General features: G+C 36.3%; 1 protein-coding gene across 3 annotated transcripts in view; it reads right to left on the bottom strand.

Annotated features, from left to right (window-relative positions):
* Positions 1 to 26,689, bottom strand: part of ERC1 (ELKS/RAB6-interacting/CAST family member 1) — a 300,129-nt gene that overhangs the window by 195,355 nt on the left and 78,085 nt on the right. For 2 of the 3 annotated variants that reach the window (XM_062010103.1, XM_062010110.1), the window contains exons 4-8: positions 23,987 to 24,061; positions 21,554 to 21,709; positions 20,069 to 20,152; positions 17,414 to 17,581; positions 9,875 to 10,042 (exon numbers count right to left, since the gene is read on the bottom strand). In XM_062010103.1, the coding sequence (XP_061866087.1) occupies positions 9,875 to 10,042; positions 17,414 to 17,581; positions 20,069 to 20,152; positions 21,554 to 21,709; positions 23,987 to 24,061 (651 nt within the window). The remainder of the gene's footprint in view (positions 1 to 9,874; positions 10,043 to 17,413; positions 17,582 to 20,068; positions 20,153 to 21,553; positions 21,710 to 23,986; positions 24,062 to 26,689) is intronic. The other variant, XM_062010118.1, reaches the window with a different exon arrangement.

The raw sequence follows: 26,689 nt of genomic DNA on the forward strand, positions 1-26,689 counted from the left end.
TATTCCCTCTAATAAACAGTATTTAAACTAGATGCTTTAAATCACATTTTTAGAACACTACTATCATGTTTGCAATCACTCTGCCCTGTTAATATAGAGCTTGAATTTCCTTCAAACCTTCTAAGACTGTCCTACCTCTGAAGTCTGCTGTTTCTGAGAACTGATAGGTATTTTTCTTGCAAGCTCTTAAGGAGACTCCAGTATAATTTAAGACAGGGGGGAAAAAAAAGCAGACAGGAAAGAAAGTAGGACCCCAGGACTGAGGACTGATTTTTGAGCTGGTAAGTGACCTGAAATTCAGGAGACCCAATGTGTATGTTCTTAAGTGTTGTTTCATTTCCAAAGCATTTGTCTATAAAAAAAATATGCATTAGCAATGACTCACTCCTTCACTTTCTTCAATGAAGAAACTGCTTCATTCTGAGGAGGTTCAATAATATCAATAGCCTAACCTAGTCAAAACAGAGTCTTTGACTTATAAAATCTTATCATAGACACTGGCTAATACAAGAGAGGATTCTTACGTGAGGGGTTCTGGTGGAGGCACTTTTTCCAACCCACTGATATTGATTACATCTCAAAGCACACCGGTTTTAATATGAATGGACAATATTTTATGTAAAATGTGATCAAATAACTAAGAGATTTGCTTTGGCAGTAAGTGAGCCAGTTGGTTAACTACATATGGTTAATCCCATAATTCACAAATCCATTGGTTTATCTTAAAGCCTCACTGGATGACTCCTTGTTTTTGCCAGCATTCAGAAGGTAAGAGGACGTATCTCTTACTCACCAAGATTTCAACCTGGATTGTTATTTAAGACAATTTGTGATTCCAACTTGAATGCAATACTTCCATTTGCTCAAGTAATTCAAAACAGAACATTGCTATCATAAATAGCAAAACAAATTCACTTGGACTCTACTTCAATGAAACACTAAGGTTCTACATTACTCATTTATTTCATATTTATTAAAATGTGACTTATACTGAGAAACATTAAAATAATCTAGTAATTTATTTCACAATCTAATTATGAGTAACATCCATTTTGTTGAAATCCCGGCCTAATCATGCAGAATATCATCATGCTAATTCTCCTTTCAGCTGTGTCCTCATGTTAGGAAGCAGTCTCTATGGCTATGCTTTTTAAAGTTTTACTCCTAAGCTCTAACAAATACCAATGGATTAAAAAACTCAACTGTTTTGGGGGCATTTGCTCACTCCTGTTCCAAGTTTTAGAAAAGGCTCTGACAATAAATGTGCAGAAATTTGGTTTAGGAAAGTTTGTTACAGAAAAAATACAAATACTAGAACTCGGAGTATTTCGTACTGATGGTTCCCAAATATTCAAAATCAGGAAAATCAAAATTACTTTATGGTGGAAAGCTGATAAAAGAATGGAAAAAATTGAAACCAGTAAATGTCAACTTAGATCTCATATTCTGTTTTGTAAGAAGCAGAATAAAACTAAGATGCTGTGACATGATCTTTTAGAATAGCTCAGGCTTCACAAAGTTATATAACATTTACACTGCATCAATTAAAAAAATATATATTTTGAATTAAACTTTACTTGGATAAAACAAGTACAGTTATTTCATTGATTATTATTATGAAACAAACATTCATTATTCTATGGCAACTTGATCTCATACACTCAGGTACACTGATGCTATTTTTTCGGACTCTTTAGATTTTGGCTCTACACAGAGTAAGGATACTTTAACTACTGACACATCCCTGCTTAAATACATACACAGTACAGTGCTACATATCACATTGTCATTACAGAAAAAGGTGATGAGAGAAGACATAAAGAAAGGCTTAACTCATCACAGGACCCCCAAGAATGGAAATCAGGGAGCAGAAAAGACCAAACATTGAGGCAGACCAATGGATAGGATGGGAACATGGGATTTAATGTTGACTACAAAGGAAATCCTCACAGCAAACTAAACTCCATTTACATTATCATTTAGGATCACTCAAGCAGAAGGCTGTACAACTTGAACAAAGATTTTAAATGAGATTTGGATTCAGACCCTGAATTACTTTGTCCAAATCACTGATTTATTAAAATGATCAAAGAAATACTTTAAGATAAAACTGCCCTAAGCCAGAAGGGAGAGCTCTGGAAAAGAGGGATGTTTCTAATCCCATTGTAAAACATGCCCAGTCAACTGTGATTGTCCCGTTTCATTGTCCTAGAAAGGATATGGAGTGATGAATAGGAAGGGATTGGGAACTCATACTGTAAATACTATATACGAGAGAGAAAGATATAGAGTGTGTGTGTTCAGCACTTAGCTATCATTGTTCTTACAGAATTACTTCAAAATACTCAGTGATAGGTGACAAAATATAAAATTCTCAAAATTGTTTCACAGCCCATGCTCAAAAAAAAAAAATTATGAAATTAAGAACCCAATATATTAAACTATTACCAGCATTTGGTTATATTGTCTATTTTATATCACAGACTGCTTTAGACAAATCAACACTCCAACCTCTACTGAAAATAAAGGGTGGAAGGGACAGAGTGGTCCTCTTTATCCAGAAGTTCTGTGTTTAAGACCATCTTTCACTCATCATCGTAGGAAAGCATGTAAAGCCCTTCAGCACGCAGAGGAGCACCTAACTATCTGGGATGCATGCTATTCTGGGACAAGGTGATCCTAGTTTCTCCTGATGATAATACGCTCTACTGACCACTTTTCTTATCCTTTGGATAAGTAAAATCACAGGCTTCAAAGCCATTCATATACTTATGCCTTATGACAGCCCTAGTGACTGCATAAATATTACACAGAGGCCCAGCTTAGAAGGCTGTCTAGCCTAGAGGATTCAAAATTCACCCTTCAATCCAGGAAACTATTGATTTAAACTTAAAAATCACTCCTTCCTTGTTCTAGCAAAGATCCCTAAGTTGGCTAATGCAATCACTAATGTCTATTCCAGATGCAACTCTGACAATTCCCTGAGGGGCCGAAAACGGCTGGATGCCTGGTTACCAAAGCATTGGAAACTGTGAAGTCTTGCAAGCCAGAGAGGAATGAAAAACCTTGAGAAGAAGACTGATGTAAGCAACCTCAAAAATGGCACACGCCCTTGCTTTTCCTGTCTCTTCAATCATAGTGGACTTTGTATTTGTCTAGTACAACAGTGAACACACAAACGAAGTTGATTAGCTTTATCTTGCCAGAAAAACTACACATTTAATTTATAACGAAGTCAAAAGGCCCCACAGTTGGCCGTTTTCCCAGATCCCTTCAAGAAACAAGAATTTGTCAGTTCCAGTACCTATGAGTTATGTTCTGTCTTGCCAATCAAGAGGTTATCTCAAGTCACAAGAAGGACATAATAGTAAAACGACTGCTCCTCTTTGAGGGGTAATTAAAAAACCCAAAAGATTCCTTCTGTATATGACAGATTTGCTGAATTCTAGTTTCAGTTTTCTGGGACACTGGAGCACAGATAATACCAGAAACTCCTACAGAGTTTACTTGGAACTTCTCTACTGCTATCAGTCTTATGTGACAATATTACAGAAACGTACATCAGTTTAAAACTCTACATTAGCCAGCTACAATAGCCGAACTATAGAACTAACATCATTAACCTCATAGTTCTGTTTTCCTTCTTTGTTTGGACTTACTCATCTAGAAGGAGGAGTGGATAGTCATTACTTAGGGAAAAAAAAATGTATTTTGGTTACTAAAGGCAACAAGCAGGATTCTTTAATAACTTCAACATAAATTGAGATAATATTCCTTACATTATTAGATCTCAAAATAAGAAATTGGTTTGCTTACACACATCAGAACAACATTTGATTACTTAAAAGCAAATTACCACACATATAGAATATACATGTATGTTACATATGATCCAAGTGCTTTCATTTTTATTGTGATACCACAAAATGCTCCAAGCAAAAAAGGAGGTTATATAAAAATAAAGCAGCATCCTCTCAGTTTACATATTCTAATTTATAATACAGGCAGCAATATTTTGAACCCAGAAGGTTCCTCTAACATAGCCGCTGCACTGGTAGCCCTAAATATGGACTAAACATTACTATAATAGAGTACATTTTTTTTTGGTGTAAAATAAAATTTTCAAATGTAACTGATGCATCCTCCACTAGTTTACATGTTCCACATAATTTACTAAATAATCTTCAAGTACATTTTAAGCACCTATGAGTAAATTCACTCACAGATTGAACTGCTCTGAAGATAAATATCCTTCAGCAGTAGAAGTCTGTGCTTAGGACAACTGTAGTAAGTCTCTGACTTCTAGTTTAATGATACAAAGCAATTCAAACTCTTCATTATATATATATAGGCAATTTATTGTTTTCAAGAACTAAGAATAAAGCATTCAACAGACAAAAGGGAATGTCACCAATTAATACAAGTCATCATGGAATCATTGAATCCTTACAGTTGGAAAAGACCTTTAATATCTTTGAGTCCAATCAGTAACCTAACACTGCCGGGCTTATCACTAAATTATGTCCCTCGGCACTTAATCTATGCATCTTTTGAATATCTCTAGGGATGGTGACTCCACCACGTCCCTGGGCAGCCTGTTCCAATATTTAATAACCCTCTTGGTAAAAAAGTTCTTCCTAATGACCAATCTAAACCTCCCCTGGTGCATTCTGAGCCTATTTCCTTGTATCCTGTCATTCATTACTGGACAGAAGTGATCAAGAAGGTATCGGGGGAGAAGAAATCTCCTTCAGATAGTTCTAGACAGTAATCCTATTTCCTCTCAGCCTCCTCTTCTCTAGACTAAATAAACACAGTTTCCTCAGACACTTCTCATAAGACTTGTGCTCCAGACCTTTCTCAAGCTTCGTTGTCTGTCTCTGGACATGTTCCAGCACTTCAATGTCCTTCCCGTATTGAGGGGCCCAAAATTAACACAGCATTCAAGGTGTGACCTCACCAGTGCCTAGTACAGGGTGACAATCACTTCCTTGTCCCCATTGGCTATTCTATTTCTGATAAAAGCCAGGATGCTTTTGGCCTTGTTGAACCTTATACAATTGGTCTCAGTCCATTGACCCAGCTTGTCCAGGTTTCTCTGAAGAGTCTTCCTGTCCTCAAGCAGGTCTACACACCTGCCCAGCTTAGTGTAACCTACAAACTTACTGAGGGTGCACTCGATCTCCTCATTCAGATCATTGATAATTATGTTAAACGTAACGGGCCCCATGTACTATTTATTATAACCTAAATAAGATACCTGTTACTATAGGCTTTGAACTCATTGGTGAGGGCCCCAACAGCACCCAACTTAAGAGCTGTGAAATGACTATTGCTTTGGAAACCAGAAGCCCTTACAATCAGAATGCTGGAGTGCACTTCCAGCTACTAGGCATCTGCCATGACTGATCTGGATTAGGCAAGAAGATTAAAAGAATATTTCTTGGGTCAATCCCTGGAGAACACACTGTCACCTCTACCAGCACTCATAAACCATGTACTCTTTGGCATTGAAAATACTATCTGAAGCTAAGCTTGTGGACCTTTCAGGACCCATATTCCAAATCAGAAAAATGTATGTTATCATATGGCTCAGACCTGAAAGAGAAGAAGATCTTGCTGACACTGAACTTGAAGCTGATGTAACAAACTGTTTGTTCTGTGTGGTAATCAGTCACCCTTAAACTTAAACTAGCAAAGAGCTGAAAGTGGTATGAAGAAACTGTCTTAATAATATCTCTATGAGCCACACATTCATATAAGAAAAAAGATGCCATCTACATTTGCCTGCAATTACTCTAAAAAGTCTCAAAGGATTCTCAGAGAAGTGGAAAGTCAAAACAGTAGAGTAAGGATCCTATTTTCAAAGTAGTCATGGCTCACTGTGAAATGAAAATAAATTCTGTGTTGTGTCCTCATTTCCCATGTGAAAACTACACAGGTAATCTCTTTCGTGAATAGCAGAAATAAAAAAGTCTCACAGGATAATTACACTGAATTTGAATTCACATAATGAAGGCTCTCTGGTCTTCTTTGGAAGTTTGATTGCTGTCACAAGATTTATCTTAACAGACATGAAGGATTAAAAGCTTGTCTAATTTTTCCTATTATTACTCTTACTAAAGATAATACCTCTATCTAAAAAATCCCACTCCATATGGTAAAGCAATTCTTAGAAGATATTCCTCAAAAGAGAAGGGACTCCAGAATCTTGGAGTCATGGGGTGAAAAATTAGACAGAACAGCTTATAAATTTCTAAATGCTAGGGATTTCAATTTTGTTATGTTAAGTGGTAGTCAGCAAGCCTATTACAGAAAGGCTTGAATGAAAGAAAAAGCAGCAGCAGAAGTCTGATATCCCTTCAGGGACACAGAGGGACAAATCCCCCATGACCCTCCAGGACATATCTTTGAGGTCATGTCCGTCAGTTTTAATAAAGAAGCTGGCACAAGCCTGTGGGGATGTTAAGTCTTTTTTGTGGTGTTTGAAATATCTGAACTGGGTTTGGAAACAGTTCAGTGGCATGCCTTCAGACCTGGAGTAAAAGGAACAGAAGCATGGTTTTTTCTGACAGAAAGATTTACAGAAATACTCTTGTATTTGCACTCCTTGTTAAGCCACAGAGTTCCTGAAGACAAGTAGCTATTTCATCAGTCCTAACCAAGCCGAAACCCAGCATATCTTCCTTCTACCTCCCTGCAGAAGCTGGGCTGATGAGCAGACTAATATGATCCCAGAGCACTGTACTCTGCTCCTCAAATGTTCTTGATGTGAGCACATAAAAATCAGAAAATAACTTGCACACAGGTATACTACAGAGGCAAAAATTATTTAGTCTTAAATTAGAGGGCATTTGCTCACCCACTTTGTAAATGTACACATGGATAAACTTCGTTGGGACAGTCTTACTTAGTTCTTTTCTTATAGTAAACTTTTTCTTATAGTAAACTATACTTAGTTTGTTTATGCAACCAGAGCCTCAGACACGTGTTGTAGGTTTGAATGAGCCATTGAGCAATCACCTACATTGTTAGTAATATAGGATTTTTAAGCATGATATGTTATTGCAGAGAATCTCAAAGGGATATCTAGAAGTCTATCCTGCATCGTATTAATTCTTAGAAAACCACATATTCATTCATGCAGTAGGCAAGCTCAAGGTCACACCAGTGAAGATGAACAACCATAAATTGAATTAGAAGTCTGAAAAAATAGTTCCTTCTCTGTGCTCTCTTTTCTCTTCAGGGTTGGAGCAGAAGAGCTGCCTGAGGGGGTAAATCTACTTGATGGATACGGGAATGGAAAGAAAATAATCTTTAAAGTACAAACACTGAACTTTATGAATATTAAGTTACAAATATTAAACCAACATTGCTGTTGTTGTAACTATGACCACTACTGACATTAAACAACAGGGTTATAAATTCTGTTTTCAGTCCCTCTCTCCTGCCACACGGTATTTCTTATCATTAAGCATAAGATATTTATTTTTATTTCTAAGCTTTTTCAAAAGCAGAGGACATTTCTTTCCTCTGGAGAAAGGCAATGCTTCTTATCCAAAGAGCAGGAATACTGCATTTTTAGTCTTCCCAAATACTAAGTTCAAGAAGCCAGCACATCCATACACTCAAAGTATCTCAGTTGTTCCTTTCCTTTATCACAGGTCAATTATCACATAGTGCATGGGGAGCTGCCAAAATACACTGCTATATTCAGACACTAAAACTTTTGTTTAATTTGCCTGCAGCTGCATTGCACAATGGAGTGTGAACCCCTCTTCTCCAAGACAAAACATGACCTCCCCCCTGAGCAAGAGCTGATTGATTCACTGTTTTGGGTTTTTTTTGTTTTGTTTTGTTTTGTTTGTTTCCTTCAGGTTAACTGTTACTTATCTTTTGTCCCAAACTCTATTTCTCTAAAATGCTTTGATTGCTAAGTATTGATTTTTTTGTCTTCTTATTCCTTTTGATCCTGGTCTACCAGCACAGATAGATGTGAGAAAGAGAATAATGAAGCAAAATTTAATGTTTTCCAGGTTCACATTTCAGATTTGCCCAGCATGGTCCCAATTTCATTTTCTGACATTCTCCCCTCACTTGGAGTTCTAACAACTTAAAATGAGATTTTATGCAAGATTTATTTTCAATGAAATGAAAAAAGAACTATCCTGAATCTCTGTAAAACTTTTTTCATAAAATTTTTCAGACATTAAGTTAAAACTCCTTTTTATAGAATCCACATTTCTAGCATTTGCCCTATTTTTGTTGTATTTCTCAAATAAAGGTGCTACCAACCAGAATCACTGTAGGAGCTTAGAATTGCTTTGAATTGCAGTTTATTACATTCGCGTTATCCTCTGTTGAGCTATCTAAGAGAATAAGATCTCAGAATCTTTAGATGCAAAAGTCTGGGCCCTTACTTTCCAATTTGAAGAGATGGTACTTTTAGTTGAAAGCAGCAGCAAACAAACCTTAAAAAAACAGACTAACCACAAGATGGAACTGTCTTAATACAGATTACAGTGGTCTCAAGAAAACAAGAATTAAAAAATGAGTAAAAAGAGAGCCTTCAGCACTGCCTGTAAATGAATGAAAGATCATTTGAAAGAGTTAAGCAGAGCAAATAAGAAAACCTGAAAAAACAGTGTCATAGTAAACATAAGTGAAATGACCTCACTGACATTTAACACTTATGCAAATGTCAGCTTAACTTCTTCCTTAAATATTCAGCTGGGATCTCAATCGATGTTTGGAGAGTGTATGACTAATTTTGAAAACAAAAAGCACAGCATAAAAATAGGAAATCTGTGTTTCTAAAAAGATGAAAAGTCAAAAAATGTGACCAGGAAGACTAGGAATTAGGGTTTTGTTCTAGAATTATTGACTTATGGCTAAACACTATGCTTGAACTTCTACAACCTGTAACAGAACCGAATGTGACCTAAACCCTCATGATTCATATACTACAAGAAAAGGCACTGGCTAGGTATCAGAAATTAATCAATATTCTAAACTATTAAAATCACAAGCATTCCATTCAATTGCTTAAAGATCTAGAAAAAACTTCCTCACATTCCCAGTCTAATACACTGAATCCAAGAGTGGTTTCTCTAAAGATACAGAGGACAAATATTTACTAAATTAAAATTTATTGTGGTACATGCATTTCTTCATGCCATGTGCAGCAGCAATTTGGAATATATTGTGTGCAATTTGCAAACAATCATCCATAATGACATTCATTTCCCTAGGACTCAGTGTCCTGGAGGAACTCTAATCTCTCTGAAAGGGTCTACTTTTTCTTATCCAGACCGCCTCCATTTCACTGATAAGGTCTAAGTTTTCTTATCCAGAAAGATATGCAGGGTAGTCTGAACCCTAATTATCCTATTCTAGCAGTTTCCAAGAAATATTAAATATGATAAAACAACATTTCAAATGAAAGTTATATAAAATTCTTCCAAGGTCTTCTCAGTAAGTTACAGAGGAATAATCCTAATTGTTTCTACTGATACAACTCATTTATTTAGCCACATACTGAAGTCATGGTCACTCAGTGCCCTAATCAGCATGGCTTTCTTGAGGTGGTGAGTGTGAAAGGATTAATTTTTCAGAGCTTTTCTACAAACACTTCAGTCATTGTTAATGGTGAAATGGGAGCAGAAGCAGCACATGCAACCAATGAAAGGCAACACCCTCTATTTTGAATTCTACTTCTTTCTTCAAAAGTTTGAACTGAAATTCAGTGTTCAGTATCTTCCCATTACATTAATGGATTCAATCATCAATCTCTAAAATGTAAATTCTAGTTCAGAGTTTTTGACACACTTAGAAATTGAGATGGATCAGAGATGCGTGACCCTTACAATCTTACCTTCTTCTGAAGAACATTAACTTTGCGTTCCTTCACCTCTAACATGTCCTTGAGGTCATGGATCTCCCCTGCTTGAGTTCCCTTCTCCTCTGCCATCTCCTGAATCTGCTTCGTCTTCTTATTTAGCATAGTCTCCTTCTCTTCTAGACGTAATCGTAATGCATCCACCTAGATTCATGTGTGCAGAAACGGGGTTTTTTAGTACTCAATAAAAGACATTTTTGAAAAGTTAAACTATACTTCCACAAGGGAGTGAGTGCAGTCAAATTATAAATAGATTCAGAATACTAACTTCCCTTAACTTATGACTTCAACGTACATAAGCTTGTGATAAAACAGTTACTGCTAGTGGTAGGAGACTAAATAGTAAGAAGAATAAAATGTTTTATTCCCAAATTATATAAGACCAATGGTCCTTCTTGGAAAACCTCAAACCATACTTCTAACATAACTCAGTCTTGTAAGATATGAGTCTGGATTTTTTGTTTTCCTTCAAAGTAGAAGCCAACACAATGTGTTGTTGAGAAGTTCTCTCATATGTGGGAACACCGACCCCTTTAATTGAAACATTAATAACATCAAGAGATTTAAATATTGACTTAGTACCAAATAGTCACTTGACATTCTAGGTTTTAATCAGAGTATTAGCTCATCCTGGATGCAATGACAGCAAAGGTCTTTGTGGCCACTGCAGATCAAAACATGGAAAGAGGGTTACCTTCGGTTAGCTAAGAATATTTTGGCTTAAATAGCAACATAACAGTTTGAATGTAACATGCATTTTCAGCAGGATGCAGTTTTCTATTAAAGACAAATGGAACAAATGACAGAGTAAGGGGTATTGTGGGTGGAATTTGACACAAACATACTTAAGAGTTCTTGTGGCCTCAACAAGTTTAGAAACATACTCTGGGAATATGCAGTATCCTTAAACTTCAAAACTGCATGTTGAGGAGTTTTTGCTTTTCCTTCTGTACTTCTCTTACAAAAATGAAACACAGAGCTCATAAGACAAAAGAAATGGGAGAAGGAATCAGAGTTATCTGAATATAAATTTGATGAGAAGAAAAAGGTCACCACAGAGCACAGACTAATCTAAAAGACCATTGTGGAATACGAAATCCAACACCACCAACCTGTTCAAGATACCAAAAGAAACCCACTGACCCCTATCCACTCAGCATTCAGACAGAGCTCAAATCTGCCAGCTTGGCTGCTAATCTTATTTGACAATATCAGATTTGGTTCCTGTTAGCTGAATCCATTACAGGACATCAGTCACACAGAGTAAACAGGGTGATCAATGAATTTCTTGGTCTTTCTGCACAGCATAGGCTAGCAGAGACCTCAAGTGAAAAAATGACTTGGACAACTTCAGCTAGGGAAAGAATTTAGGTAGTCCCTATGTTTACAGTATTTTGAACAACATTTAGTTTTAATGTGCTATTCTAATTCCACTTTATTTCAGTTTTCTAATGGAAAAGTTGCTTCTAGAGCATTACATCTACACTATGTTATGTCCACAAAGTCCTTCGCTGTTTTGTCTGATTCCTTTTGCTTGGAGCAATAAGCCCTTGCCAGTGGGGAAAAGAACTGCCCTGCTCTCCCCATCAGCACTGCAATCCTGCTGCCACCTCTACGTCTGGAGCCTTCTCACTTACACATACGTTATTAAAATCGCATTCCTGACCTCTCACCTAGTAAGTGGGGCATGGGGTATATTCTGCAGAGATATTCAAGTACCAGGTACTACCCAAATATGATTTATAGGATTGCTAGTGTTTATAATGAAAAGTTTAGCAGGTGGATCAGGCTTTGTCTTTTTAAAAACTGCACTTTCATAGGTTGATTATGTACATTCTCTGGATATCTCTAATATTAAAACTAAGAGTGACTTTTATTAATTCTTGAAGGGAAACTGAAAATCTCCCTCACAAGAAAATCCACATTCTTTCAACAGTTGTGTTGCAAAATATTTGAGACAGTCCAGATGCCTACAGCACAGTATTAAGTGAAAAGAGAACATCTGCAAACAGAAATTTATCCACAGAGTGCTTTCCATTTTCTGATTGATTATTCTCTTTGAACTCTATATTAGCTTACGGTTTGGGGTAAATTGCATTCCTGGTTTTATTTGTGTGAGGTCCCTGCCTAGGAAACCACAAAAAAAACTTTCAAGAGTATTTTCAAAGGCTGGCAGGACACACAGTCATCACCTTAGCACTATTCCTGGCAGAACACTGCACTTGTTTATTCATGTCAGCTTCGTTTATGTACGGCATCCTCCCACAGTGACAAGAATTGAGGTCTGTGGGAGTCAGGTGATGCCAACTTCAACAAAGGAAGCTTAAGATTTTCTCTGTGCTTGGAAACAACTAGGCAAACAGCTACTGACGCCCCTTCTCCTGACTTCTATGTCTTGGATGGTGTTGTTTTAACCCTGGGTTAACCTAACTGCCTTCATAGTAATAGAGTGTCGTGTCTTTAATTATGCATGGCAAGTAAAATCTTACAGTACAGCTCAGGCAGCTGCTAGTCCTTTGTATAACAATGGGCTTGCTAACTTGACCTGCACGTACCATCCAATTTCCCATGGAGCTTTAGCAAAATAAGCACTTTTGTTGCCATCTTCAACAGAATAGCCTTCCTAGGTACCTCTCTTCAGCTGGGTACCATACATAAGACTTAAATTGCTTCACTGTATGAAAAACTGTTTTGGGAACCATTGATCTGTCTTCACAGAATTTTCCAGTAGCAGTAAATAATGCTCTATAACTCTGTTCTTAATACATATAGCCATTCACAAAGCACAAAAAACTAGTACATTAGTGGCTCCAGTGACTAACAGAATAAACAAATACATGACATAATATTTCATTTACTTTCTTTTTTTTAAATCTTGGATTCTGTGATTACAGTCATAGCTTACAGAATAGTCACAACTTACAGCTTAGCAAGATCACTAAAGTTTTCCAAAGTCCACACTGAGTTTCAGAACTGACTCGGGAGCTTGAATCAATGGGACTTTGCACAAGTGCTTTTTCTCATTTTACCATCACCTCCACTGTTAAATAGCAATTGGGGAACTTTAACACCGATGAATCTCAGTTGGGTTTAGGAAGATGTCAGTGACGCCTAGTTCTACTCTTTTCCTGAGACTGAGTGATCCCTCCCATCTCCTTGCCACCTGTTCAAATCACGGCTGAACTACTGATTTAGATCAGTGAAGCAAGCCATACTCCATTCAGTTATATCAGAATCTCCCCTACTTTTATATCCAAGCCCCAATTTCCCTGTAATGAAAAAAACCCAAATTTTTGTTCTTTGTTGGTATGACAGAGAATTAATGGCTGAATATGAAACCTGAAATATGTGTTTAGAGCTCACTATGGTTTCTAATAGGAGCCAGCTACTTCTTAAAATAGACGTTGAATTAATTCTATGTATGTCAGCACTCAGAATTCAGAGATAACTGAGAAAGACTGTGAGGTCTCCAAATACATGAAATGAGTACATGTTAAAAACGATTAGTTTTGTGACATTCTATTACTATCTTGCAACCATATCACATAAACAGACATAGAGTTAAAGCTGTTCTCCTTATAGCACAGTCTGTAATCAAGATGTAAAATCTATGTATACTGTATGTGTTTTGAATACAGTGGGAGTTCATGATTAATTACATTGGAACTGACTTTTCACCTTCATGTCCAAATTTCAGCGATACCGAGTATAGTCTGTAGAAAAGTGAATTCTTTATGAACATACAGGTCCCAGTTATCTGGACAACTTAGATTACGTGACTGTACCATGCAGCAGGGGTTTTCTGCAGAGCTTTTTTTTGTTTTGCTAGGCTTATAAACTCAATGAAAGACAGATGTATTACTTTGAGGGCCTACTCAGGTAAGGGAACAGTCCAAGTGTTCTTCCACAGTCTCTAGCACAAGGTATTAAATATCTAAACACAGTTAACTTAGTTCTATGAGCTGAGTTTAATGTTTGCAGGTGTCAGCCTAGGTCTTCATGTAGCTGGTGCTAACAAGCCTTGTTAAAGACATCCAGCTCCTATTTTCACATTCCTCACTAAGTCTACTACAGTCTCAAACTGCCAGTGTAAGCCCCAATAGAGAAAGTCCTTTGGAAAATTGTATGTTCCATTGAGACATTCAGAACAAATCAAATTCTTCCAGAGAACTAGATTCATTTTTCTACTGAATATTAATCTGAATTTACTACAGTGAACAGATCAATTACAGAACCATGACTGCTTGCTCATATATACAGTATATAAAAATAAAAGGTAATGTTCTCACTGATTAATTTAACCTCCCACTGAAGGCACACAACTTCTGACACTGACCAAAGCTAAAGGACTCATTGAGCAAAACCCGAACTTTATATGGGTGAAGTCTTAATTTCAAAATAAACATTGTTTTGTTTTGTTTACAAAGAGATTGTACATTTTTAGAACTATTTTTAAAGGTTCCTTCACAAACTGAAAAGTTAACCACAATGCCCTCTCCACCCAGCAGCCCTCAAGATAAACACAAATAGTTCATCGTTCTTTGTAGTTCAAGTGTGGCAGGTGGCAAATCCATTATTGAGATACTACACTAACATCTCTTCTCCACATACCTGTAGCCTTCTTTAACAGAAGACTACACAGCAGAGGCTTATGAAGATACTCTGTTTTGTCTACAAATGTTTATTTAAATACTAATTTAAAATACCAGTCCCCCATGACAACGTCTACCAATATATGATAGCAAAACCACCTCTCTTCTTCCTCACAACTCTCTCTAGGTGTCTTGAGAGCAGTTAGTTATGTTTCAACATTGACCAGTGCTGTCAATAAATGAGGTCAGGCAGGATCTCACATTCCTACTTTATTCCCAGTGAAAAATCTCCTATAGAATACCCTTTCATAGAATCATAGAATGGTAGGGGTTGGAAGGGACCTTTAGAGATCATCTAGTCCAACCCCCCTGCAGAAGCAGGTTCACCGAGATCAGGTCACATAGGAACATGTCCAGGTGGGTCTTGAAGACCTCCAAGGAAAGAGACTCCACAACCCCCCTGGGCAGCCTGTTCCACTGCTCCGTCAGTCTCACGGTGAAATAGTTTTGTCTTTCCTTAAAGTAAACCATATACATCACAAGATGCAATGACAACCACATCAATGCTCTATTTTATCAATGCCTTTCAGTCTTACACTCGATAGGATCACTTCTGAAGACAGAAAAAAGTTAACTGTGTATCACAATTTAATTGCTGAGCTTTCTGTCAAGAACGTGAGCACAGATGAAAAGGTGTGACTATCTTCTTGGAATTACACAAAAATTCTAAGGAACATCAATGGATTATTCTAAATATCTACTCTGATACAATGGAATAATCTAATAATCAACAACACGTTGTATGTGCTAAATCCATACCGGATTGCTACAACTTACTGTGCAGAACGTGCTACACAGTATTGAATCTATTAAAGCTATCACAAAAACATCATTGTAAAACAGTATCATTAATGTTTTAGCTTCACAGCAACTCCTTACTAAAAGACAGAAAATTGTCTTTCACTGTTACTGAAATTGTTACATTTCACTTATGATATCTAGAAGCAAAATGTGTGAATAATCTAAAATCTCTCTCTTCCCCTGCTTTCCCTTCACCTCCCCCCAACAGAATCACAGAATCTTAAGGGTTGGAAGTGACCTCAAAAGATCACCTAGTCCAATCCCTCTGCCAGAGCAGGACCACCTAGAATGTCACCTTTAGATACCTTTTGTTAGTAAAAAAGAGGTTGCATGTTTTGGAGGAAGAACAAAATTTGGTTTTTTGGTATTGTGATGCTAAATGACAATCCAGTTTGGAAGAACCCCATGAAGAACAAAAGTACTCAATGATGATTTAGCAATATTACAAGTTATAGAGTAGAAGAATTTTCTGTATTAGAAAACTACTTTGGCCTTCAGCTAAAAGAAAATAAAAATGTTCTGAATAACTATCAAGAGTATGTATGAATGGTATATAACCTGTACCCAAGTCTTTTTGGTTTTAAATATTTTCTTTAAACTCTGTACATCATATTTGCATAAATATGTTTACCTACCATAACAGCTGAAATTATGACTATCCACTGAAGTCTTTTAACATGTGACTAAGGTACATTCTTTTAAGAACTTCATCTCTCATAGGCAGGAAAGTTACACTTTTTATTATTTAAAAGTAAGAAGAGAAATGTGTTTCTGGCTGCGTAGGCCTGTCATAATACTGCACAGTGATTTAATCTATTTGTATTCTTTTCAACCACTGTAATGCATCAAAACCTGCAATTTACATTTTAAAATGTTTATTTACCTAAGAGCTACTTCCACAGGTATTTTGAATTGTAAATATTTTTTTTAAATAAACATGTTTGAGTCTAAGGTACATTCTTGACTAGCAGAAAAAAGAATTAACAAATTTAACAATAAGTTTATGACTGAAAACCAGCACACTTTCACAGTTATACCAATCAATGCAATCTCAAGTTCTCCATAACTCTGAGAAAAATCAAAAAGGCCATCTTAGAACATCAAAAGGTGTTTACTGTGTAATTTGATTTCTGCATGCAGACAAGGCCATATGGACCCACACATTCACTGAATATGGCTAAAAGGAAAGCTACGTGAGGGTAAAAAGTCCAAATACGTTATTCTTTTACATTCTTGCAACAGGGAATCTTTCTACCAGTGTTACCCCCGATTTTTCCGCATGCCTACTTCACAGCCCCTTTGGCTTTTTCCTGCTTCGGCTGGAACAACACGGATATTTTTTGATGCACGACCGCCATCTTTTGGACTTCCAGTAACACTACAATTTCCCAAGCCAGAGGATTGAAATACTGTGTTTTCCTTCACACAACATTTCATGCCTCATCTTCAAGAATGTCCAGGAGCAATAAATTCGTGCTATACTTTTTATCCATTTGGTGTTCAGGTAGATTATGTCTTACATAATATAGTAATTGATTATGCATTTGTTATCAAAATATAATTTTGAGAACATTTTTTTCCTTTATCTTGGGATAGCACCATAAAGCATGAAAGCTCGTATTTGAGGTGGAAGCACACTTAGGCTTACATACAACAGTTCTTGTACACGCTGACAGCAGCAGCGAAGCCTCAGTGAGTTGTTATGCTACTGGAATGCTCTTTTTTTCTCTGCTCTCTGTCAGCTACAAAGTCATTGAAAATAAATCCCCACAGCTCCGGCATTGCAACTTCCAAGTTATCTGTGTCTAGGAAGAAGAATGACTGCATATTAGCAGAGCATGTCATATAAATGTGTGTTAATTCACAGGAATATGTGTGCAATAGTGCACATATATTTGTTTTTACAATAAATCAGGGGATCAAACAGAAAATCAAAGATACAATGTGCTCCGAACAAACAGTACTGAATGGCTACAGGATTGTATGACCTAAGCAAGAGGAAACAATGCTTTTTATCTCTTTCTTTATGAAAAGACAGTAAGGACAGAATTGCCCATTTCACCTCTGTCTGTAGGATGGCAGCTCTTTGCTCTTTAGCTGTAAGAGACTCTTTCAGAACTTCAATATGTTGCTTGCTGTCAGAGAACTGATTTGTGAGTGTCTCCAGTTTCGTCTGCAAGGCCAGCAACTCGGTGTCTTTGCGTGACAGCTCCTGTTTCACCTGACCAATCTGAAAGAAAAGACAGGGAAAGGAAAAAATAATTGATACCATCCTTACAAATGTAACTATAAATTCACATAAATACCAACAATAACAGTACAATTCTTCTAAACTTAACCCATGAAATTGTGAGCCTTCAGTTATCTTGAATGAAGAGCCACCAAAAATTTGTGTCATGAGCAAAAGATAACAAGGAAAAAGAAAGGAAAGCACCACTTTTTCCAAGAGAGGTTCTTTTTTAACAGTCAGTCTGTTCTTAGTCATCTTTCAAAGGACTGACCAAAACCAGTTATTTGACAAGGGCAAGTTTTTAGTGAAGATGAAGCAGAACTGTAATGAGAAAGTACCATTAACCTGAAATATCGTGACACCTACAGGTCTCTCTCAGAAGCATGATGTTTGCAAGTTTCCAACCATCTCTCTATCTATCAATACAGCCTCATGATTACAGAGTTATATAAAGACACCTTTACTTTTCCCACCATTTACAAAACCAGCATTTCAAATCATCTAAGAAGTACCTTTTCATTTTTAGAAGCTTCTTAAAACAGACGTAAATATACACTGAAATAACATGTTTGTGGAATTGTACTTTGTTGAGAGCAATTTCCTAAATTTAATTTAGTGAATTATACCAGTATAAAAATGCCAATTTATTTTAACAAAAGTAGGTTGGCTTATCATTTAAAAAGACAAACCATAAGGAATGTTAAAAGCAAAGCACTGAAATGAGATGAAATCTCATTCTAAGTGCAATCATCATCCAGGACAACTTTGATGCAAATCTTAAGGAAAAAAACAAAGAGGCCAGGGAAGTGTAAATGTAGACTTATGTGCAAGTTTATAACCAGCTTTCTGGTTTGCCTCTAATACATCTCACAGAATAAAGTAACAGTATTGTACTTTTCTATATTAGCAGAAGTGGACATATCTCTAAAAACTAAAGAGTTTTCCCTTTTTTAACTTGAATAATTTTATTTGTGACTTTAAAAAAAAAAGTCCCTCAATCCCAGAAGTACGTTGTCCAATTTTAAACCAGAAGTTAAAGGACATTACAGACTCAAAAAAAAGTGTCCAGGTCATCCTCCATTTTTGGGAATGTGTCAAGAACAAAACTAAATTGAAATAAGCTATAATTTGTATTTGTGATTAGAATAAATGCACATACTGACAGAAATAACTGCGAGGAAAAGCTTGAGTAAATGTGGTTTTGTCTTCACAACACTGTTTCAATAATGGGTAATTAAAGGAAGAAAATTCTTTACTGAAGAGTATTAAAATACCATCAAAAGATGTCATCAAGGACACCTGTGTTGCAGTGTGAAACTGCGCATGAGGAAATAAGGAAGAGAAGGAACGCAAGGAGGAGGACAAACATCTTGAAAAACCTCATACAAACTATATTTTTTAAATCAGATAATGGGAAGGAGTATGAGAAGAATTGAATTTTTAGAACTATTCAATAGTTTATTGTTCACTTAACAGTGAACATATTAGGTTGATTTCTTTCATATTTTTACTAAAAGCAAATATGTCCACAGAATGAGTTCACCACCTATTTAAATTAGATAAAAAAGTATTGATGTTAGCGGCACTATTTCTGCTATCAGCTACTGGTCAATACAACTAGCTGCACAATACTGCAAGGCACAGCAGAATAGTTGGGAAGAAATGAACTATAGTTAAAACTTTCTCAAACTGGTTTGGTCTTCCTTTGACAAGACATGGGTCATCTCAGAAGAGAGGTTTACCCTAAATACTTGTGTTTTGGTGAAATGCTCTCATCTAAACACAACTCCATTCCATTCCATTTGAATTCCTAAATGAGACCCTTAGACCATTCTCTCTAGAAATCCTCGTTTCAGAGCTGTAAGCCCACATTGCTAATGTGCTAAAGCTCTTTAGAAAGAATGCAGCACGTACCATCCCAAGTTGCAAGAGAAGTTAAGGAAGCACTAAGTGTTTACACCACTCTTCTTGGTGAGACACTATGATCATTCAGCAAATGCACTAATTTCACCAGAAAGGCAGAACCTGAATTCATGCTGCTAAAATTAAATAACCAGTTTTTAAAAGTGTTCAGCAACCAGCTTTTGTTATTTTTTGTGAAACAATATTAAGAGGGTTAAGCAAATGTTTTCAAATTATTTTTGTTCTGCTAGCAAAACAAATCTCTTTGAAAGTCTGGCCTCAAAATGAGTGCTGAATACTTTTGAAAATCTGCTTCAATAGAGAAGAGTAAGTTACTGCTAAAACAGCTCACACCATTAAGAAAACAGTAACAAAACAAATACAGATGTTCAGTTGAAGAGTAATGTTATGGACACCAAACCATGTGAACAAAAATGCAGCTACAAGGCTTAGTAGGTTGTTAGTTCTATGGTTATATCAAGTCGTAAAGAAGGTAAGAGAAGAAAAGCTATCCCAAAAGCCAGAGAGCTAGCAAGCCCCAGTGAATGGCCACTGCACACAAAAGATAAATCTTACTGCAGAGACCTCGGCCTGGAGACCAGCCACTCTTTTTTTCAGGTCCTCCCCTTGAGCCTCTTTGGCATTTAGCTCTTCCTTCAGTTGCTCTACCTGTCACGACATTGTTACGCTTTAAAATATTTACCATTTGTCAGCTTCTAGTTAGCCTGTTTCAATCCAAGTTAACTAAAAGTGACAAAGAAATCAACAGAAGGATCAACGCTGGTCACTCATTTTCTCTTCCACTCTTCGTTAAGTCTTCTCAAAAGTGTAATGTCTCTTTAATTTCACATCGGCTGGCAGACAAGAATTTGATTATGAAACAAAAATGTACAGTTATGGTTATGTTTATATATGCCAGATATGGAGCACTCCACGCAATAGTTTTGAAACTGGAATTCATGAGGAAATTAGGACAGGAAAGGGACATTTTTTGGTTTAAGAGAAATAAAGTTAATTGTCAAGATAAAGTCAGGTGACTAAACAATACTGAAAAAATAAATGTGCACTTATAAAACAAGGTAGGACAACAGGGTATCAAAATTGGAGCTAGCTGCGAGTCAAGAGTAAATAGTTACCAAAAAGAAGCAACTTTTGTGCAGTTAAACAAACGAGAAGACACAGGAGACAGAAGATATCCAGAAACTGAGTAACTGGCAGATCTACAGGCCCATAGAGAGAAAGGAGAGGGGGAGATTGAAGAGCTGCTAACAAGTGAAAAGGGAGAGAAGAAAGAAGGAAGGATGCAAGGAAGAAGTGGTGAAACTATCTCCCCATTCTTAATTTGAAGGGTATATCCTTCAACAGTATACTTAAATTTACTGTACAAGGTGGCCTGAATCTTTATTAGAAAATGTTAGGGCGCACTAAAACACTGAGAAACACTTCTTTGGGACAAACAATAAATTAATTCACTTTTGAGTACAGGAAATTTTGTAGTTAGTGTCCATTTTTTAACATGTCTCACTGCTGTATTTCTACTTTTTTCCCAATGGCATAAATTAATGTTGACACCACCACTGTGTAGAATCTACTCTCATTCTGATTCCAGTAGTGGAAGCAGAGTGTAAGGGAAAGCCATTATAGTGACAGTTCATGCACTTTTCAGTCTTGACATAATGAAAAGATCTACTAGTTATAGTATAACATTTGCAAAAAGAAACACTCTTTTTAAAAACAGACCACATTTGAAAAGACTCTAGACCAAATAAAACCTAAAACTATAATGGATTAGCAATGGTCTAAAGATAAACACAAAATCCTTCTGAATCCTACTGTCAGGTGTGCCAGTAAAAGCAGAATTTGAAACACTGACCTTACTGAACCCCTATTATATTTTCAAATTTGAATTTAATATTACCTTGATGTTTTTAAGTTATAGTAGAACACAAATAAATTCTGGTTTTCAGTCCTTGAATGGGAAGCCAGATTGTAACTCCTTACTTAGTATGAAAACTCTCATCTCTTTTGCTAAGCTCTTTATCTTATTACTGTCATTTGTTTTCTCAATACCTTATTTTTCATGAATTTGGAATGACTACGGTACACTTCCATTTGCTTCATTTCCTCTTCACGTTCCTCTGTGCTCAGAGCTCCATTTGACTTCAACATCTGAATCTCCTCTTCCAAATCCCGAAGGCCACGCTCCATGGACGAAATTTTTGAGTCCTGAAAATGATTAGAGAGATTGGTAAAGACACGCTGTTAAATGGTTTGTTATCAACAGGACAAGGGGTAATGGGATGAAGCTGGAACACAAAAAGTTCCATTTAAACATAAGAAAAAACTATTTCACTGTGAGGGTGATGGCGTAGCAGAACAGGCTGCCCAGAGGGGTTGTAGAGTCTCCTTCCTTGGAGGTCTTCAAGACCCACATGGACATGTTCCTATGTGACCTGATCTAGGTGAACCTGCTTCTGTAGGTGGGTTGGACTAGATGATCTCTAGAGGTCCCTTCCAACCCCTACCGTTCTATGGTTCCATGATTCTATGAACGCACCATTGAAGTAAACCACAGGAAAGGGCATGTACCTGCCCTTGAAATTTACTCCTGAAGTTTCTACAGAAATCAGTCTACACCTATTGACATAAGTCTATCTGAGTACTCAAGTACTCATTTTTAAATTTTTTATACCTTTCAAGGAACGTGAGACTTTAGTATTAAAAGACAAGAAGGCTAGAGGCTGGGACACAGTATATGTTGAATATGAAAACATGAACATGAGAAATGGTTGTCAAGTAATGCAAAGTCAGCATGAACCAAAGAAATGTGATTCTAATTGAATAAATAACAAAATGTGACTGCAAGAATGGTAAAAAAGGAGGTTGTGCTACTAGTAATTTCAGTGGAGTCACAAGTAGAGAACTTAAAAAACACTGTACGCAAGGAAAAGATACAGCAACCTAGTTTTGAGTGGACAGTCTAGTTTAGAACAGATAAAGCAGTAGAGGATCTTGCCATTATTCTGGCTCATATATAAATCATATAAAACATTTCCATGGTTAAAAAATATATATTTGGAAAAATAAAAAAGTCAATCTTCTATTATCCTCATAGTTTTACAGGATGACCAGAGGTTTTTTATCTATTTGGTTTACTGTTTCTTTAGAAGTCTTATGTGTTAGGAACAGCAAGAACAGATTCACACAGCACACAGTTTCATGCATACTTATGAATATGAATATGTATTTATGAACTGTAATATCTTAATTTAATCTATTTTTTAAATTTAATTTCTCCAAAATATTTCACCTTTCCTGAAATACAGACAGGACTTGAAACTATCCCCCATTCTTTGATAGACCAATCCTTTTTTTCTTAATGTCTAATAATCAAAGCATATCTGAAAATAATCATGAAAGATTTTCAGATATAGGTTTTCATTTATGAGATAACATTTTTCTAAAAGACTATGCTAATGTTCTAGTCAAATCTTCTGTTTAATTTTTTATGCTCATGTTAAAAATCAGTAAAGCAGACTTTTGCAACAAAAAATTAAAGAGGTAGTAAGGTGAAGTGATATGTTGTCATTTACAACAGTATTTAGTTTCAGTGCTCAAATAATTTCCCAGAAATAGGTGTTTCTCCTTTGATAGTCAAGAGGTCTTATTGTTACCAGATGGTCAGTTACTTTTCAGTACTATGGACTAAAAAGATGAATAACAAATGAACAACAGTAATTGAAAGGCTTCACAGTTAAACAATGGGAAATGACTACAGAAAACTTTGAGATGGAATGGAAAGAGTTGGAAGGGAAAAAAAGAAGGCAAATAAAGGAAAAAGGCATAGATAAAAGACAAGGGAGAAAGGAAGGATACAAAAATGGAAGAGAAGAGTTTGCAAAGACAGGTTTCCATTTTGTAATTGTATTTGTCCAAACCCTGCCTAATGTACTTTATGGACGAAACAAGATGAAATATGACTGCATAAAGCTGTATAAATCACACACTCCACTTGTAGCTCCTGAGTACTTGGCGGATTGCCATTGTTCCATTAGACACTTGAGTCAATCATTTAAGAATTCAATCACAAATATACCTAGAAAAGTTAGGTTTACAATGACATATGTTAGGTTTACACAGACAGCCAGACATCTTTCTAGCTATATGACCCATTTTGAAAATGGGTTTTGAGTTTGGAAATTGCTAATTTTATTGACACGCGGAATGTGAAGCAATATTTCAAATGTTGATGTTATTAAAATAAAATAAGTCACATCTTCATAAAAACCTACTAGTCCATCATTTCAGTCCTTGTAATACAACAGACTTTTGGTTAACTGAAAGAATTCTATATATGATGCTGCAGGCAGGTAGAGGCAGGTTTCTGCTGTGTCGTGAAGCAGCTCCATCTCTTTGTTGGTCAATAATAACAAATAGTATAAAATAAATAAACCTATTTTAAAATAGAACAAACTCCACTGCTAGCTATTTGCATTCATTTACCTTCATCTCAATAACAGTTTGCAGAGCCTTTGTCTTGGCTGTGTCAGGAGCATTTTCAAATCGACGATGGATCTCCTGTACCAGCAGAAAAGAAAACAAGAGTTAGCCAAACGGCATTTTGTTCCACTTATCAAATACAAACAAAATTACTAGAAACTTCTCTTTCTAATACATAGTATAATTCAATGCTGTTTTCTGATGCTACCACTTCACCTATTTTGTTCTATGGTTTCCTGTATCAAAGAAATGATAGGTGAAAGTTCATTCCATAGAATCACAGCCATGCACAACAGGCATGTTTGATTAGCTACGTACTCAAAATATACTGTTGAAATATACATTTGAGTCTACTAAAAACCCATATCACCTGCCTACCAAACTAATCTAAACTATTTCTAGTTTCTCATGGAAGACACACACAAAATTTGACTAGATGCTTACTGAAAACAATAATGCTGTGGTTTCTGTTTCAACAAGCTATAGGTTGCAGTTGTGTTAACTCTCTTTTTCCAACTTTTTAACCTCAGTGTAGCAGTGTTTAATTATACATGATGAAAATCTTTCTCCACTGGGCCTCAAACATAGCTGAAAGTATATGACTGGACAGCACACTGTTCTAAGAAGCTTAAGAGTATGCAGACACAAAAGTCCATGTGGCAGTTCTGTTGATGTGAAGTCACAGAATTAGCATGCTTTAGATTGCTTGCTAAGGAATAAAATGATAGAAAGCTGAAATATCTTTTTCTACTGTATAAAGCAGTGTATAAAGCAGTTAGGATCTTCAAACCAATAAGTTGGAACACAGAGGAAACAACAGAGTACCTATTCCACTTTTTCATTATTCATCTTAAAATAGTACTGTCCTTACACCTTGTGCTGATGTTAAATGTAGGAACGTGAATACTTACTGCTAGAACATTCATATTATATGACATAAAAATTCTTTGTGTCCATAGAGTATGAAGTGTGATCAGTTAGCCTAACAAGAAATTGTATATGTGCATAAACACATGCTTTAGCCACTCATTACCCTCAAACACCTAAAAGATAAATCCAAAAAGGCATCTCCTAACTTGTATTTTCAATAGACATGGTGAAGAGGGAACAGTTTGTATGTCGGTCTTGCAACTTGTTCTATATGATTAATTATTTGAATGAGAAAGGTGGAGTTGTATAGTGCATTTCAAAATACAGAAAACTTGTCTTGTAAGACTGTTAAGTGTTCTTACATAGCTGTGAAGATTTTGCATAAGTTTGGCACAAGGCCATTTGCATAAACTGTTGCCTGTGAATGGCAATAACATGCAAATATAGCAGGTCTGTCTTTAAATACTATTCTTTTATATTTCCTGAGAAGTTATTTTTACAATTGTGTCCACAGTGTAGGGTGGTATTTTCTGAAAAAAATACCTCCTGAAAATTAAACTAGAATGTCTCTCCAAATATATTTGTTTCTCCTACAGTCAACAGATAACTTGACAGTCTCTGGTCAAATATCACTGACATCATATAGACCACAGTGGAGTAATACCATTATTTTCCTCTCCTCATCTGTACCTACACTCACATAATAGATTAGACAGACTTTTCTTTCGGCCCAAGATGTCCTTTATCTGCCTCTAATGTATATGCCTAAAGAATCATAGATTCATTTTGTTTGGAAAAGACCTATTCAACAGATTTTACATCAATGACACAGACATTTTATCTTGAATGTGCAGCCATTAAATGTAAGGAGAGGAACTACACTGAGATGCTCTTTCCAGAGGGTTGATTTTTGGTCCCTCTAACATCTAACATCTCCTTAACAGAGCTGTGAGATTTTTTGAACTGGATAGCAGTCAGCCAAAAGAACTAAACCTTTTCCTACCATTTCCTGTGCTCATCTCCAAAAGAATAAACCAAAAAGCAGCTGTTAACACACAAGCTATCATCAGTACAAGCTGGGCCCATATCCTTATGTCACTTTTATTATGTACTCCATCCTCAGGATTTTTCTTGAGACACATCAATGAAACTACTTTTCCAGTCTGTCTGTATTACTTACCACCTCTTCAGTGGTAATATTTTAGAGATTCATTTGGTTATATTGCTGTACATAATGTTAGAAAATAAGTTTGTCATGAGGTTGAATTTGCTTTAGGAATTAGAAATTTAGAAACTAAACACAGGACAATCTCTAAAGGTCCCTTCCAACCCTACCATTCTATGATTCTATGACAGTCTGACATATATTCTGCCCATAAGAAACACAGAGCTTATCTTACTGCCATCAATCTTGGATCAGAGGCAAAAAACAGTGCTATATAGTTTCTTAATAAGAACAGGCTACAGTGAGCTTCTAACCCTCAAGACTAGTCTGAGCCTTCAGAAATACCATGGGGAGCAGATCCAATACCCTCCACCTGTTTTGCTTCTCAATGTTCTTCACAGCATCTGTCACAAAAAACATGACTCTTCAGTGTCCTTGGTCTTCCTCCACAGGGTATAATCTCAGCTGCCTTTATTAAGGTAGCAGTGGTATACTTTTCCACATTTCCATCTCAGACAGTTCTAATGTGTTGATTCAAGAATTGCACCATAATTCCAAGATATTGTGACTGCCAGTCCTTCCTATGAGCTGTGGAGTTTCTGTCTTGCCAACGGCACAACATTGTTACAGATCTTAGTGTATATGACTCTGTAGCTAGACTGGTGCCTTCA

The sequence above is a fragment of the Colius striatus genome, chromosome 1 (genome assembly GCF_028858725.1).
Source record: "Colius striatus isolate bColStr4 chromosome 1, bColStr4.1.hap1, whole genome shotgun sequence".
Taxonomy (NCBI): Eukaryota; Metazoa; Chordata; class Aves; order Coliiformes; family Coliidae; genus Colius; species Colius striatus.